Source organism: Lethenteron reissneri, chromosome 49 (genome assembly GCF_015708825.2).
Source record: "Lethenteron reissneri isolate LAM-NWPU_2019-01 chromosome 49, ASM1570882v1, whole genome shotgun sequence".
Taxonomy (NCBI): Eukaryota; Metazoa; Chordata; class Hyperoartia; order Petromyzontiformes; family Petromyzontidae; genus Lethenteron; species Lethenteron reissneri.
The window spans coordinates 8573116-8585465 of NC_083827.1; the positions used below are offsets into that span (position 1 = coordinate 8573116).

The 12350-nt window shown below is 52.2% G+C and overlaps 1 protein-coding gene across 1 annotated transcript in view; it reads left to right on the forward strand.

Moving 5' to 3' along the window:
• Positions 1-4857: 4857 nt before the first annotated feature.
• The window catches only part of LOC133354931 (V-set and transmembrane domain-containing protein 2B-like), a 69610-nt gene continuing 62117 nt past the window's right edge, over positions 4858-12350 (forward strand). Inside the window, exon 1 of the mRNA XM_061572130.1 lies at positions 4858-5312. Coding sequence (XP_061428114.1) covers positions 5219-5312 — 94 coding nt within the window. The 5' untranslated portion in view covers positions 4858-5218. The remainder of the gene's footprint in view (positions 5313-12350) is intronic.

Sequence of the window (12350 nt, forward strand, 5' to 3'; positions counted from 1 at the left end):
CTCTGCTGTCTCCCGTTCTTATATAGAGCAGCAGCAGGGTGACGTCATCATTAACACAGTTAATGAGTTAATGATGACGTCACCCTGCCGTTAAAAGTCACGCACAGATAGATTCATGAATCCATTGCTGTACCGCCATCTCCTGGGCTCCTCACAGCCCAAGCCTGCCACACGTGGTATTCTCCTGTTATGAACACAAGTGGACATTCATTGCATTAACAGCACAGTTAATTCTACAGTAGAAATTGAATACCAATGTGTTCATTAATTCAGGTGGCCTTGAAGTGTAATGGTGGAATGAGATTTGATGGGTGTTGTGACGTTAGCGCGCTTATTTGGAGGTATCACGTGTGCCGTAGCCGATAGGGGCAGCACTTCAAGGCAGAATGAGGTTGACAATGATGGCAAGAGACACGGGGATTTAGAGGCTCAATAAGTTGGCACAGCGGAGAGCACAGTTGGTGCATCTGCCAGTCATCTCGGTCAACTCCATGGCACCCGGGTGTGTTTCCGTGACCTGCTGCCAGCGGGCCTTAAAGTGCACCTAGCCTGGCACGAGCGCCGTGGTGAGAATCACCGCCACCTCGTGGCTCTAACGGCGGCTGTTGACGGACTTGCAAGGTGCACGTGGAGGGGAGGCAGTCGTCATTTAACAAGGAGCAGGTGTGTGGCGTGTGTGGCGTGTGGGTGGGGAGTGGTTGATTGTGAATGGGGAGAGGATGGAGGAAGAAGGGGAGGATGGAGGAAGAAGAACGGGAGGGGGGAGCAGAGTAAAGTGGCAGAGCTCGAGAAAGGCCGCTGCTGCTGCCGCCGCAGGGACCAGAGAGTGTAAGTTGTTCGTGATCTGTAAAGCAAAGTACACCGGCGTGGTGCCAGGTGACGAGTGTGCGTGTGTAAAAGCAATTTTTGGGAACTACTGGAATTTTGTAAACACACTTTATTTCAGTAATATTTACTTTAAAACAAGTTTATGCATTCACAGCAGTGGCGTTTATTGTATTATTATCATTATTACATTTATTTTCTTGATTCTAACGCACAAACGTTTGAAATGTATCGTAATAAAGGACTCGGGGAAGGTAAGTTTCCTGGCATTTGCGGTGTATGTCCCTAAAGTTAGGCTCTAACAATCCCATCCTCGTACTAAACAGGCGCACTTCTGCTTAGCTGCAGAGAATGTGACAAGATCCGGTACGACAAAAAAACAAGATTAGCTTTTACTCTTACTGTAAATAAAACAGGAGGCGTTCAGATGTTCAGACACCAAAAGGATACCTTTTGCAAGGAATCAAGTCTGCATTAACCACACAGAGTTTTTTTCAGTTTTTTTTCAGTTTCATTTATTTGGTATAGCCCTGTGAGCCATTGGGCTCTTGAATTGGGTGAAACTGCAACAAACAAAAAACAAAAACATGAACAAGAAGACATCTTAAAGTGACTATGTGACTATGTGCAAACAGAAAATCCAGGAAAAGACGGCAAATATTCCACAAAAAGCACCGTACACCAACGCTATATGCAAAAATCCCAGTGGGATGCAAGTCAAACAACAACAACAAGCACAGGACAACTTAGATTAATGTCATCAGTCTAACTCCATACTACAACAAACAAACATGGCAAAACCAAAAAACTTTTCGAAATCACAAAAATAAAGCCATAAAAGCAATGTAACAGTGATCATAGGAACTGTGACCGAATTTTCACAATAAACGACATAAACAACATGTACCACTAAACCCTGCAGCCATAGCTGGCTGCATGAGTCACTCCACAACAGCAGGAGCATCAGTCGGAGTATCAACATTTTTCAGTACTTGTGATGAACATGCAAACACACATGCTGAGACTAGGCCCTAAAGAAAGATGTCTCTAGTGTAGGCCAATCAGTTTCAAAGACAACGTACATATAATAATAATAACCAGAGCATGTATGTTTGCATGTTCACCTCCAAGTACGTGTGGTTATTGCAGACTTGATTTTTTGCCAAGGTTTCTATTTGGTGTTTGAACATTTAAACACCTCCTGTTTCATGGCCAGAAATGGTAAAACCCTATTTTTGTTTTTTTATACTTTGTTACTGGTAAAAAAGGGCCCAAGAACGGGTACATTAATCAGGATGATGTATTTGGTTGTAAATATAAACTATGCAGCGTGTTGTGCCTTGCACTCACACGAACAAATCTGCCACGATGCAATGTAACGGCAAAATAAAAAAAAATGTAAGACAACATTAGTTTATTTAATGGAAACATTTCTTGATCTACTAAAGTTTTTTTTATGTTTTTCAATACTGTATCTACTGTTCGTGTAACTATTGATATGCCAATTTAAAAAAAACGAGGTCATCAAAATCGTTGTTACAAATGTAACTGTGCACCACGGTCGCGCAGTGTCCAACGCGTATCAGCCACCATCTCTCTGGGCTCGCTGTTTACGTGCTATGAAGAAGGGCCAGTGCCTGAAACCTCTATAATTATATACTTTTCATTTTTGTTATTGACGAATATGAGTTCATATATATCTCTGTGTGGGGTGTATGTTTAAGCATTGCGTGTAGTCTGGGCAGCTGCAGTCTTGTGTCTTCTTGCACGCAGAGTGGACACGCGCGCGCATTGGGAAACACGACGCTGGCTGCTGTGCGTGGTGCTTCCTCTGTCGCTGCACAGGAGCCGACGATGAAACGCGAGAGGAGAGGGAGGGTAGAGGGAGGGAGAGAGAGAGAGGGGGGGCGCGCCCTCGATTCATCCTCGCGTGTCACGCAGAGGCACTGCCCTATCAGAGCGGCAGCCACCACAATCATCGTCGTTGTCCGTCACCATCGCCAGAATTACACCCCCCACCACCACCACCACATTAGCAAGGTTGGCTACGTAAGGTGCGAAAGAAGTTCAACGTGCATCATCACCCGCCCGCCAACACTATCGTCATCCGACTACCACCACCACCAAAGGTAAAGTTCCCCCGTATAGCCTTCACAGACTGTTGGAGAATTCAATTTTAGTGAGCACACGAACAAGGGCTTGGAAGCCAGCACCAATCCCAACCGCCTTTGCACCAGGTACTCGTATGAGGCTGAGTCGACCTAGGGGAGGCCCATGGCTAGTCCAGATCATCATCACAGCTGTCAGTGGGTTCGTGGGGTGGCGCGCTAACCGCTGTGCCACCGCTCCCCGCCATCACCGACACCCCCACAATCACCAACACCTCACAAAAGACAAAGATCGCCCCGTGTAGCCTCAACAGACTGTTGGGGCAAGTGCTGTTAGCGAGCACCTATGAAGGCCAGCACGGCACACAAGGGGGTGGGTGGCAAACACCACGCCCGGCCGTCTTTGTCTCCCCAGTGGTGATGTTTACACCACACTAGGCACTCATTAGACGCTGAGTCGACCTAGGGGAGGCCCATGACCGGTTCAGATAATCGTCACTGGTCGTGAGCGGGAATCGAACTCGGGTGACCGGGTTCGTAGCGCAGCGCGCTAACCGCTACACCACCGCTCCCCACAATCACCGTCACCAATACTCACCCGACGTCTCACCATGCTCAACCGGTCAATCAGACACTGCGATAAAAGCCCGAGCCTACTCGCTCGTCCAAGTTGTTTTCTTATTTAACCAGATGAGAACTCACGAGTCAACGTTCGAGTCACCTTGGGTCGTTAAAATGACAAAATAAAAAAAAAGACAAATAACAAAAACATCAGAACTAAAAAGCAAACCGCATCACACGAGTAAGAAAAAAAATGTTGGATGTATTGCAAAAGCATAATTGCCTGCGGTGTAGATCGACTGGAGCAAATTACCTCCAGATTGACCACTGGCAAGCCAGCCCCGAGTCGGCTCTTCGCCCAGCCTCCCACCCCCTGCGCTTGCTAACATCCCCTTGTCATGCTCTGTTCACTGCTCAGTGCAGACGCTCACAGCCTGAAGCAGCAGCGAGGAGATTGTCTACGTCTCTCGCTCACTCTCTTCTACTTGCAGCGTTCTCTCTCATTCCATCTCTCCCCTGCCTCGCTAACTCTCCTACCCTCCACCGCTCTCACTCTCAGCTCTCCCTCCTACTCTCTCCACTCTCTCCACTCGCTACCCTCTGTCTCACTCTCTCACGCTCTCATCTCATCCATCTCTCACAAATCGCACTCTCTCTCTCTCTCTCGCTAACTCTCCCACCCTCCACCATTCTGCCTTTCTACTCCCGCTCCATCTCAGCTCTCCCTCCTACTCTCTCTCTCCACTCGCTACTCTGTGCCTCACTCTCTCATGCTCTCTTCTCCCTCCATCTCTCACCAATCGCACTCTCTCTCTCGCTAACTCTCCCACCCTCCACCGCTCTCCCTCTCAGCTCCCCCTCCTACTCTCTCTCCACTCTCTCCACTCGCTACCCTCTGTCTCACTCTCTCACGCTCTCATCTCATCCATCTCTCATCCATCGCACTCTCTATCGCTAACTCTCCCACCTTCCACCATTCTGCCTCTCTACTCCCGCTCCATCTCAGCTCTCGCTCCTACTCTCTCTCTCCACTCGCTACTCTGTGCCTCACTCTCTCATGCTCTCCTCTCCCTCCATCTCTCACCAATCGCACTCTCTCTCTCGCTAACTCTCCCACCCTCCACCGCTCTGCCTCTCTCCTCCCGCTCCATCTCAGCTCTCTCTCCTACTCTTTCTCTCTCTCCACTCGCTACTCTGTGCCCCCCTCTCACGCTCTCCTCTCCCTCCATCTCTCACCAATCGCACTCTCTCTCTCGCTAACTCTCCCAACCCCCCTGCCACTCTACCCCCGCTCACCCACCCCCCTCTCTCTTTTCCCCGCTCTCCCTCCTCCCCCTTCCCACGCGCTGTTCTCAGCCTTCTGCCTCTCCTCCTCCTCCTCCCTCCTCCTCATTCCCTCTCGCAACTCGGCCACGCTCGGAGCGCCACGCACGGCGCTCTGCACAGAGTCATGCTCGCGGCGATGCAGGTGACCTAGGGAGGAGGAGGAGGAGGAGGTGGTGGTGGAGGAGGAGGCGCAGGGCTTGTGGGGAAGGGAACGAGGCGGATCAGTGCCCCTTGGCCGGGACCCTTCTTCCCTCAGTCGGGGAAGCGGTCAACCAGCAACAACATCATCATCAGCAGCAGCAACAGCAGCAGCAGCAAGAACATCATCATCAGCAGCCCAGCGAGGCGGTGTCCCGTGTTGGCACATCAGCCCGCGAGGACAGGGGCGAGCGACCGGGATGGAGCAGCTCCGCGTGCCGCCGCTGCCGCCGCTGCTCCTGCTGAGTGTCGCCTGCTGCTGCTGCTCCTTCTCTCTGGGATTCGCCGCTCTCGGTACTGGGGGGGGTGGGGGTTATGGGCACGATGATCGGTGTGTGTGCCCCGGTGTCACCGCGCACACGCTGCTCATGAGCAACACCGGGTTTAGTAGCCCGCGGCACCAACTCGGCGGTCACTCGCAACGTCGCGCTTCGATGCGCAGCGTGATTAAGGATCCAATTGCCATGTGGAGTCATACGGCCGCGTGCGCATGACAACTCTGCATCGCAAGACTACGTGCACAGAGAGTGTGACACGCGCATGATGTTGATGCCTACACACACTCATGCGTTATTTCTGTTGTATGTAGACAAGAGACAGTCATAGGTAGAACGATTGCCTCGACTTGAACAGGGGGAGGGTGGGTAGGTTGGCAGGGAATCGACAGCACGGAAGACGGGGGAGGAAGTTCTCTATTTCGGGACCGGCAGAGGAGAATGAGTGACATCCCCCACTGAGCGAATGTGGATTGGAGAGAACGTGAAGGGAGTGAGATGGCAGGACAGAGCTGGAGCGTGTGGAGGAGAACAGAGGGCGATGAGCGTGGAGGGAGTAGAGTGAGATGAGAGGGGATATGGGGCGAGTGTGGAGGGGAGTGGAGTGAGATGAGAGGGGAGAGGTAGGGGAGTGTGGAGGGGAGTAGAGTGAGATGAGAGGGGAAATGGGCGAGTGTGGAGGGGAGTGGAGTGAGATGAGTGGGGAGATGGGCGAGTGTGGAGGGGAGTGGAGTGAGATGAGAGGGGAGATGGGGCGAGTGTGGAGGGGAGTGGAGTGAGATGAGTGGGGAGATGGGCGAGTGTGGAGGGGAGTAGAGTGAGATAAGAGGGTGAGAGTGTGGAGGGGAGTAGAGTGAGATGAGAGGGTGAGAGTGTGGAGGGGAGTAGAGTGAGATGAGAGGGGAGATGGGGCGAGTGTGGAGGGGAGTAGAGTGAGATGAGAGGGGAGATGGGCGAATGTGGAGGGGAGTAGAGTGAGATGAGAGGGGAGATGGGGCGAGTGTGGAGGGGAGTAGAGTGAGATGAGAGGGGAGATGGGCGAGTGTGGAGGGGAGTGGAGTGAGATGAGAGGGGAGATGGGGCGAGTGTGGAGGGGAGTAGAGTGAGATGAGAGGAGAGATGGGGCGAGTGTGGAGGGGAGTGGAGTGAGATGAGAGGGGAGACGGGGTAGTGTGGAGGGGAGTAGAGTGAGATGAGTGGGGAGATGGGCGAGTGTGGAGGGGAGTAGAGTGAGATGAGAGGGTGAGATGGGGCGAATGTGGAGGGGAGTGGAGTGAGATGAGTGGGGAAAGTGCGCGGAGGGGAGTGGAGTGAGATGAGAGGGGACATGGGGCGAGTGTGGAGGGGAGTAGAGTGAGATGAGAGGGTGAGAGTGTGGAGGGGAGTAGAGTGAGATGAGAGGGTGAGAGTGTGGAGGGGAGTGGAGTGAGATGAGAGGGTGAAAGTGTGGAGGGGAGTGGAGTGAGATGAGAGGGTGAGAGTGTGGAGGGGAGTGGAGTGAGATGAGAGGGTGAGAGTGGTAGAATCCCACTTGAATATCTCCACACTTCGATAGGCAACTACAACAACCTCACACGATTCGACAGCATGTCACTGCCTCGCCGCGTCACCGTGTGAACCATTCATCAAGACTTTAATATTCTCACAAATTACCTAACAGACTGGCGGAGTTCAATACCCCAGCCTGTTCCACCGTCGCCTCCGTGGTCAGCGTCTCGCTGTTGTTGTTGTTTGACTTGCATCCCACTGGGATTTTTGCACACACAGCGTTGGTGTACGGTGTTTTTTCTGCATAATTTTGCTATCTTTTCTTGGATTTTCTGTTTGCACTTAGTCACATAGTCACTTTAAGATGTTTTTTTGTTCATGTTTTTGTTTTTTGTTTGTTGCGGTTGCACCCGATTCAAGAGCCGAATGGCTCACAGGGCTATACCTAATAAATGAACTTGAACTTGAAGTGCTGTTGAGCATCGCGCAAACCTCGCTGCCGTTCGTCATTGCCATCATCGGCCGTGGGCAATCCACTGCTGGATGAAGGCCTCTTCAAAGCTGCCGCTCGCCTCTGACGATCGTGCGATGTTACCGATCCACCGAGCGCCTCCCTCACACGAACTGATCTCGTTTGCTCCGTCTCCGCGTGCGTGGAGGGACTGCCTCTCTCTCGCTCTCTCTCTCTCGCTCTCCTCCGAGCGCGTTCCGTTCTTTTGGCTGCCATTCCGTTGTTACACTCGACCATCGTCTCTTCCCGACATAGCGTGCCCTGCTCAAGCCCGTTGACTTTGTTTTCTTTTAATAGCTTGGATGATGGTGGTGGTGGTGATGATGGTGGTGGTGGTGGTGATGATGATGATGGTGGTGGTGGTGATGGTGGTGATGGTGATGATGGTGGTGGTGATGATGGTGGTGGTGGTGATGATGGTGGTGATGGTGGTGGTGATGGTGATGATGATGGTGGTGATGATGGTGGTGGTGATGATGGTGGTGGTAATGGTGGTGATGATGGTGGTGGTGATGGTGGTGATGATGGTGATGGTGGTGGTGGTGATGATGATGATGGTGGTGATGATGGTGGTGGTGATGATGATGGTAGTGGTGGTGGTGGTGATGGTGGTGATGGTGGTGATGGTGGTGGTGATGATGGTGATGGTGATGACGGTAGTGGTGGTGGTGGTGATGGTGGTGGTGGTGGTGTTGATGGTGGTGGTGATGATGATGGTAGTGGTGGTGGTGAGTAAACTACGTGTGCGGATCGCCGTTCCGCGCGTTTGCTCCATCGCTATTTCGATCCCCCAACATCAAATGTCTCCCTGGCCGTACTTCTTCTGTGCGCGGGTTTGTGTTTTTCTTTCTTCCTTCCGGTCGTTGTCTTCGTATTGACGTGTTCGCTAACGAGCGTGCCCTACCGAACCCCACGCGTGCAATGTGTGCACAGCACGCGCACGGAATCGCAGCCCCACATGTGCAGCTCGTCGACCACACGATGCTCGGCCGGGCGAGGCTATCGCTCGCGCAGTCTCTGTCAGCCACGACGAGGTCAATGTAAATCGCCGCGTGTTGATTCACTCGCGGATCGATCGAGCGAGCGAACGAGTTCTGAGAATACCGGAGTTCACCGATATACGGAGAGCGGCACACGGGACTGGTGCGCCGCGCTGGCGAGATGTTAACTCCCTCGCCAGGTATACAGGAGGTCGTCGTGCTCCATGCCCACCCTGGCGCCTGTTATATATTTGGAGTTTGCATGTCTCTGTCTCGCGCCCCGTGGTTGCGTGGAATTTTTTCCGGGTGCTGCCGTTTTCCTCTCTCCACGTTTAGGCTACATGCGTTGAGAGTTTTCTGGCTGCTATACATTTGCACTTGATGAGCCACTTATTTGAGCTCTCATTTGCGGCCGGGTCGCTTCTGAAAAAGAGTTACATAGCTCAGTGGGCTTTACCTGGTAATTTGTATTTTATGTCTTTAAACAATGACGAAAACCCGTGCCTACGCGTGCCACTTTTTTTGCAACGCTCTTCCAACACGCGTGGCGCCCTCCCTCGGAATTCATTCACTCGGCCAGAATTGATCACCTTCTGGTTACCTTTTGTTGTTTACCTTCGGAATCCGAATCGGCACAATTTTTCCCCGGCGGCTGTGGAGAGAGAGGCTTTCATCCAGCAGTGAGATTGACCGTGACTGCTGCTGCTGATGGTGATGAAAGTCACTCGGAGCAACACAACATTATTCGAACGTTGCGTGTATACTGGATGCTATTTAGGAGATATGTTTGGGCCCCCCACCCCCCTCCACTCTACAGACGCAACACTAATAGCACGGTTAACGCTTTCAACTCGAGTCGGGATGCGTGAGAACAAAGTCCGGTTGTTTTTCTGAGCCTCATGTGCAGGCCTATTTAAGATCTCACTTTCGCTCCTAGGTCGGTAGGTTCGGGCAATGTATATATCGCTGTTGTTATTCATTCGGTTAATCGATCGGTCGATTACAGTTTGAGACGTTTATTGAGCTAATCCACGCAGATTGTCGCAGGAAGTCATTTAAAGCCCCAACATTCCACGTGTCCTCCAATGACGTGCACGGCCCAGCGATTAGACATAGTCACCAATCATGATGGAGATATTTTTCGCGCGGTGGTGGCCACGCACGTGGCCTGTAACTCAGCATTGTGGAGGCAGCAGCCGGGGCTAGTGGATCTCACACAGATGTTGTGAAACTCCCTTCTCTTTTTAAATCCTTTATATTAAGTTCACTTGCTTGCTTGCTTGTGCGCTTACGACCGTGCAAATATTTCGGTCGTTTTTTAACCCACTTCCCGTGATCCAATCGAGCTGCCATTTTGCACACAGACTCGTTGTGCGTGACAATGTATTTTTGTGAAAAAACATTTCCAAAATTTTACACGTTTTTAGGAAAAAAATAATTATATTTAATTACCAATTGCTTAATGATGGCAGCCATTCATCTGACCCATAGGTGGCAGCCATCTCAAGCCAGAGGACGAGAGGACTCTAGCCGCCACGCATATAAAGGGTTTATGGTGAAAAACTTTGTTTTTACGGGTTAATTTTTATGGTTTCGAGGAGGTGCTGCAAATGTGGACCTACAGCTTATTCCGTCTGTATCGTATAGAGGGCTGCCCCCTCGCACGCGTATGCCTCCTCTGAGTGTTCTGGTTTCACGCCATAAGTAAACACTCATCATTCATTGGCCGATAGCCCCTTCCTGTATAGAGGACGGCAGAGCTTGGAGCAGCTGTTAGCTGCCGGCTCGCCACGTGGCTGCCTTCCTGCGGCTCCTTGTGCCTCTTGAGTCATGCCACATCCGCCTACATCGCATTTATATGAAGTCCATCTGCACAGACCGGCACAATAAGACGTTGTTGTACCGTAATTGCCATGCCCCAGCGGTTGGTTTATGAATGTGTTATGCCTCGGCACATCGGTGTGATGCGTCCGTAAGTTCTGAGTATACGTGAGTATGCACAGGTGCAACACGCACGGTGCCAGTATTAAAAAGACAAGATCCCCCCTCCCCCTATAACCTCAAGAGACTGTTGGGGCCTGTGCTGTTAGCGAAGGAATGGGGTGGGTGGCCAGCACCACGTCCGACCGCACCAGGCACTCATTCGAGGCCGAGTCGATCTAGGGGAGGCCCATGACCAAGTTCAGATAATCGTCCCTGGGTGTTGGCCGTGAGCGGGATTACGAACCCGGGTCGCCGGGTTCGTAGCGCAGCGCGCTAACCGCTACACTACCACTCCCCACTATTGCTCTTACAAGTAGGTCGTGGTGATACTGCGTTGGAGCGGGTTTCGACAAAGCGCGAATCGCAGGGCAACTCAACACGTTGGCCAATTACACTCCACGAAAAGGAAACGTATACCTAATAGTCGACGTTCCGGGCAATGACCCTCCGCTTGTGTGGGATAACAGCAAAAAACACTCCACACATTCGCTGTTTAAACTGCCCTGAAAGGAAACGTACCTACGCTGTGTATGCATAGAGAAAAAAATAGGCGACGTCCCAGGCAATTGCCCTTCGTAACGCGTTTTTGTTTGCTGATTAATATTTTGTAAGATGTGTCTCAGTTGGGGCCGTGTCGGACGGGTGCTGAGCGTTCGTCTGGTTTTTGTGTGTGTTTTTTTTGTGTTTTTGTCGAGAATTCTTTCAAGAACAGTACGCGTGTGCCGAGCTAGCTCCCGGCGGGCGCGTGTTTACACGGGGGTGTCGCGACGTCTGTGATGTCGCGAACAGGCGTTCCCCTCCCTGCCTCCCTCCCTCCACCGCTGCATGCCCGCACGTCGCGAGCAGCGCTCGGCCGACATTCGTGTAAAACTCCAAGCGAGGGTTTGTGTGTGGTTTTTTCATCCCTCGGCTCATGATCACAACGATAGGGGAATTATGAAGCCCATTAAATTGGCAACATTGTCCGCAGACTTCAATCGGGTGTTATCGGCGTAGGGGGACGTTAACACGCGCCTGTCGGAGTGTGTCTGCGTGTGTGTGTCTGCGTGTGTGTTTGACCGTGTGTGTGTCTGTGTGTGTCTGCGTGTGTGTGTCTGTGTGTCTGCGTGTGTGTGTGTCTGTGCGTGTGTCTGCGTGTGTGTCCGTGTATGTGTGTCTGCGTGTGTGTGTATGTGTATCTGCGTGTGTGTGTCTGTGTGTGTCTGTGTGTGTGTCTGTGTGTGTGTGTCTGCGTGTGTGTGTCTGTGTGTGTCTGTGTGTGTGGGGAGAGGCAGTGTAGCGTTTAGCGCGCAACCCAGCGACCCGAGTTCGATTCGCCGCTCACGGCCAACACCACCAGTGACGAATATTTGTACCGGTCCTGAGACCTACCCTATGTCGCCACAAAATGAGTACCTGGTGTGTAAACATCGCCACGAGAGAGGCAAAGGCAGTCGGGCGTGGTGCTGGACACCCACCCCATCGTGTTCCGTTCCGGCTTTCATAGGTGCTCGCTAACAGCACTTGCCCCAATAGTCTGTTAAGGCTATACGGGGATCTTTGTCTTTTTTTCAGTTTTTTTTTTACACGTGCACGCTTTGTTTCGCGTATGGCATTAACAACAACAACGACAACAACGACAACAACCTGACAAAATATTATGAGCCGGGAGGTGGTGGCGGCCGTGCACGTTGTCTGCAATCCAGCGCTGTGGAGGCGGCCAGGGTCGGTGAATCACAAACTGACACATCGACTCAACTGCCCTCCCGCGTGGCCGTCGAAGAGGTCCCATACCCGAGCCTGCCACCTGATGGCAGCGCAGCGACACTCGTGCGACCTCCCACCTCTTTACGTCCGCCTTGGCATCGAGCGTTTCCCCCTCGCACGCGCTTTTCTCGCCGCGTGCGTAAACACTCGTTGATTGGCCGATGGCAACTTAATATGGGGTGTTGCGAGAGCGGAGCTCGGGCAAATTCGCGAGGCTTCCATGCTACCCCCCTCCCCCTTCTCCTCCCCGCAAGAGAGAGCGAGGCGAATTCAGTGGCGGCAGCGGCGCGTTTCCGAGTCGGCACGTGGCGTTTGGTGATCCGTGTCGAAATTGCCGAGGGATTCAACC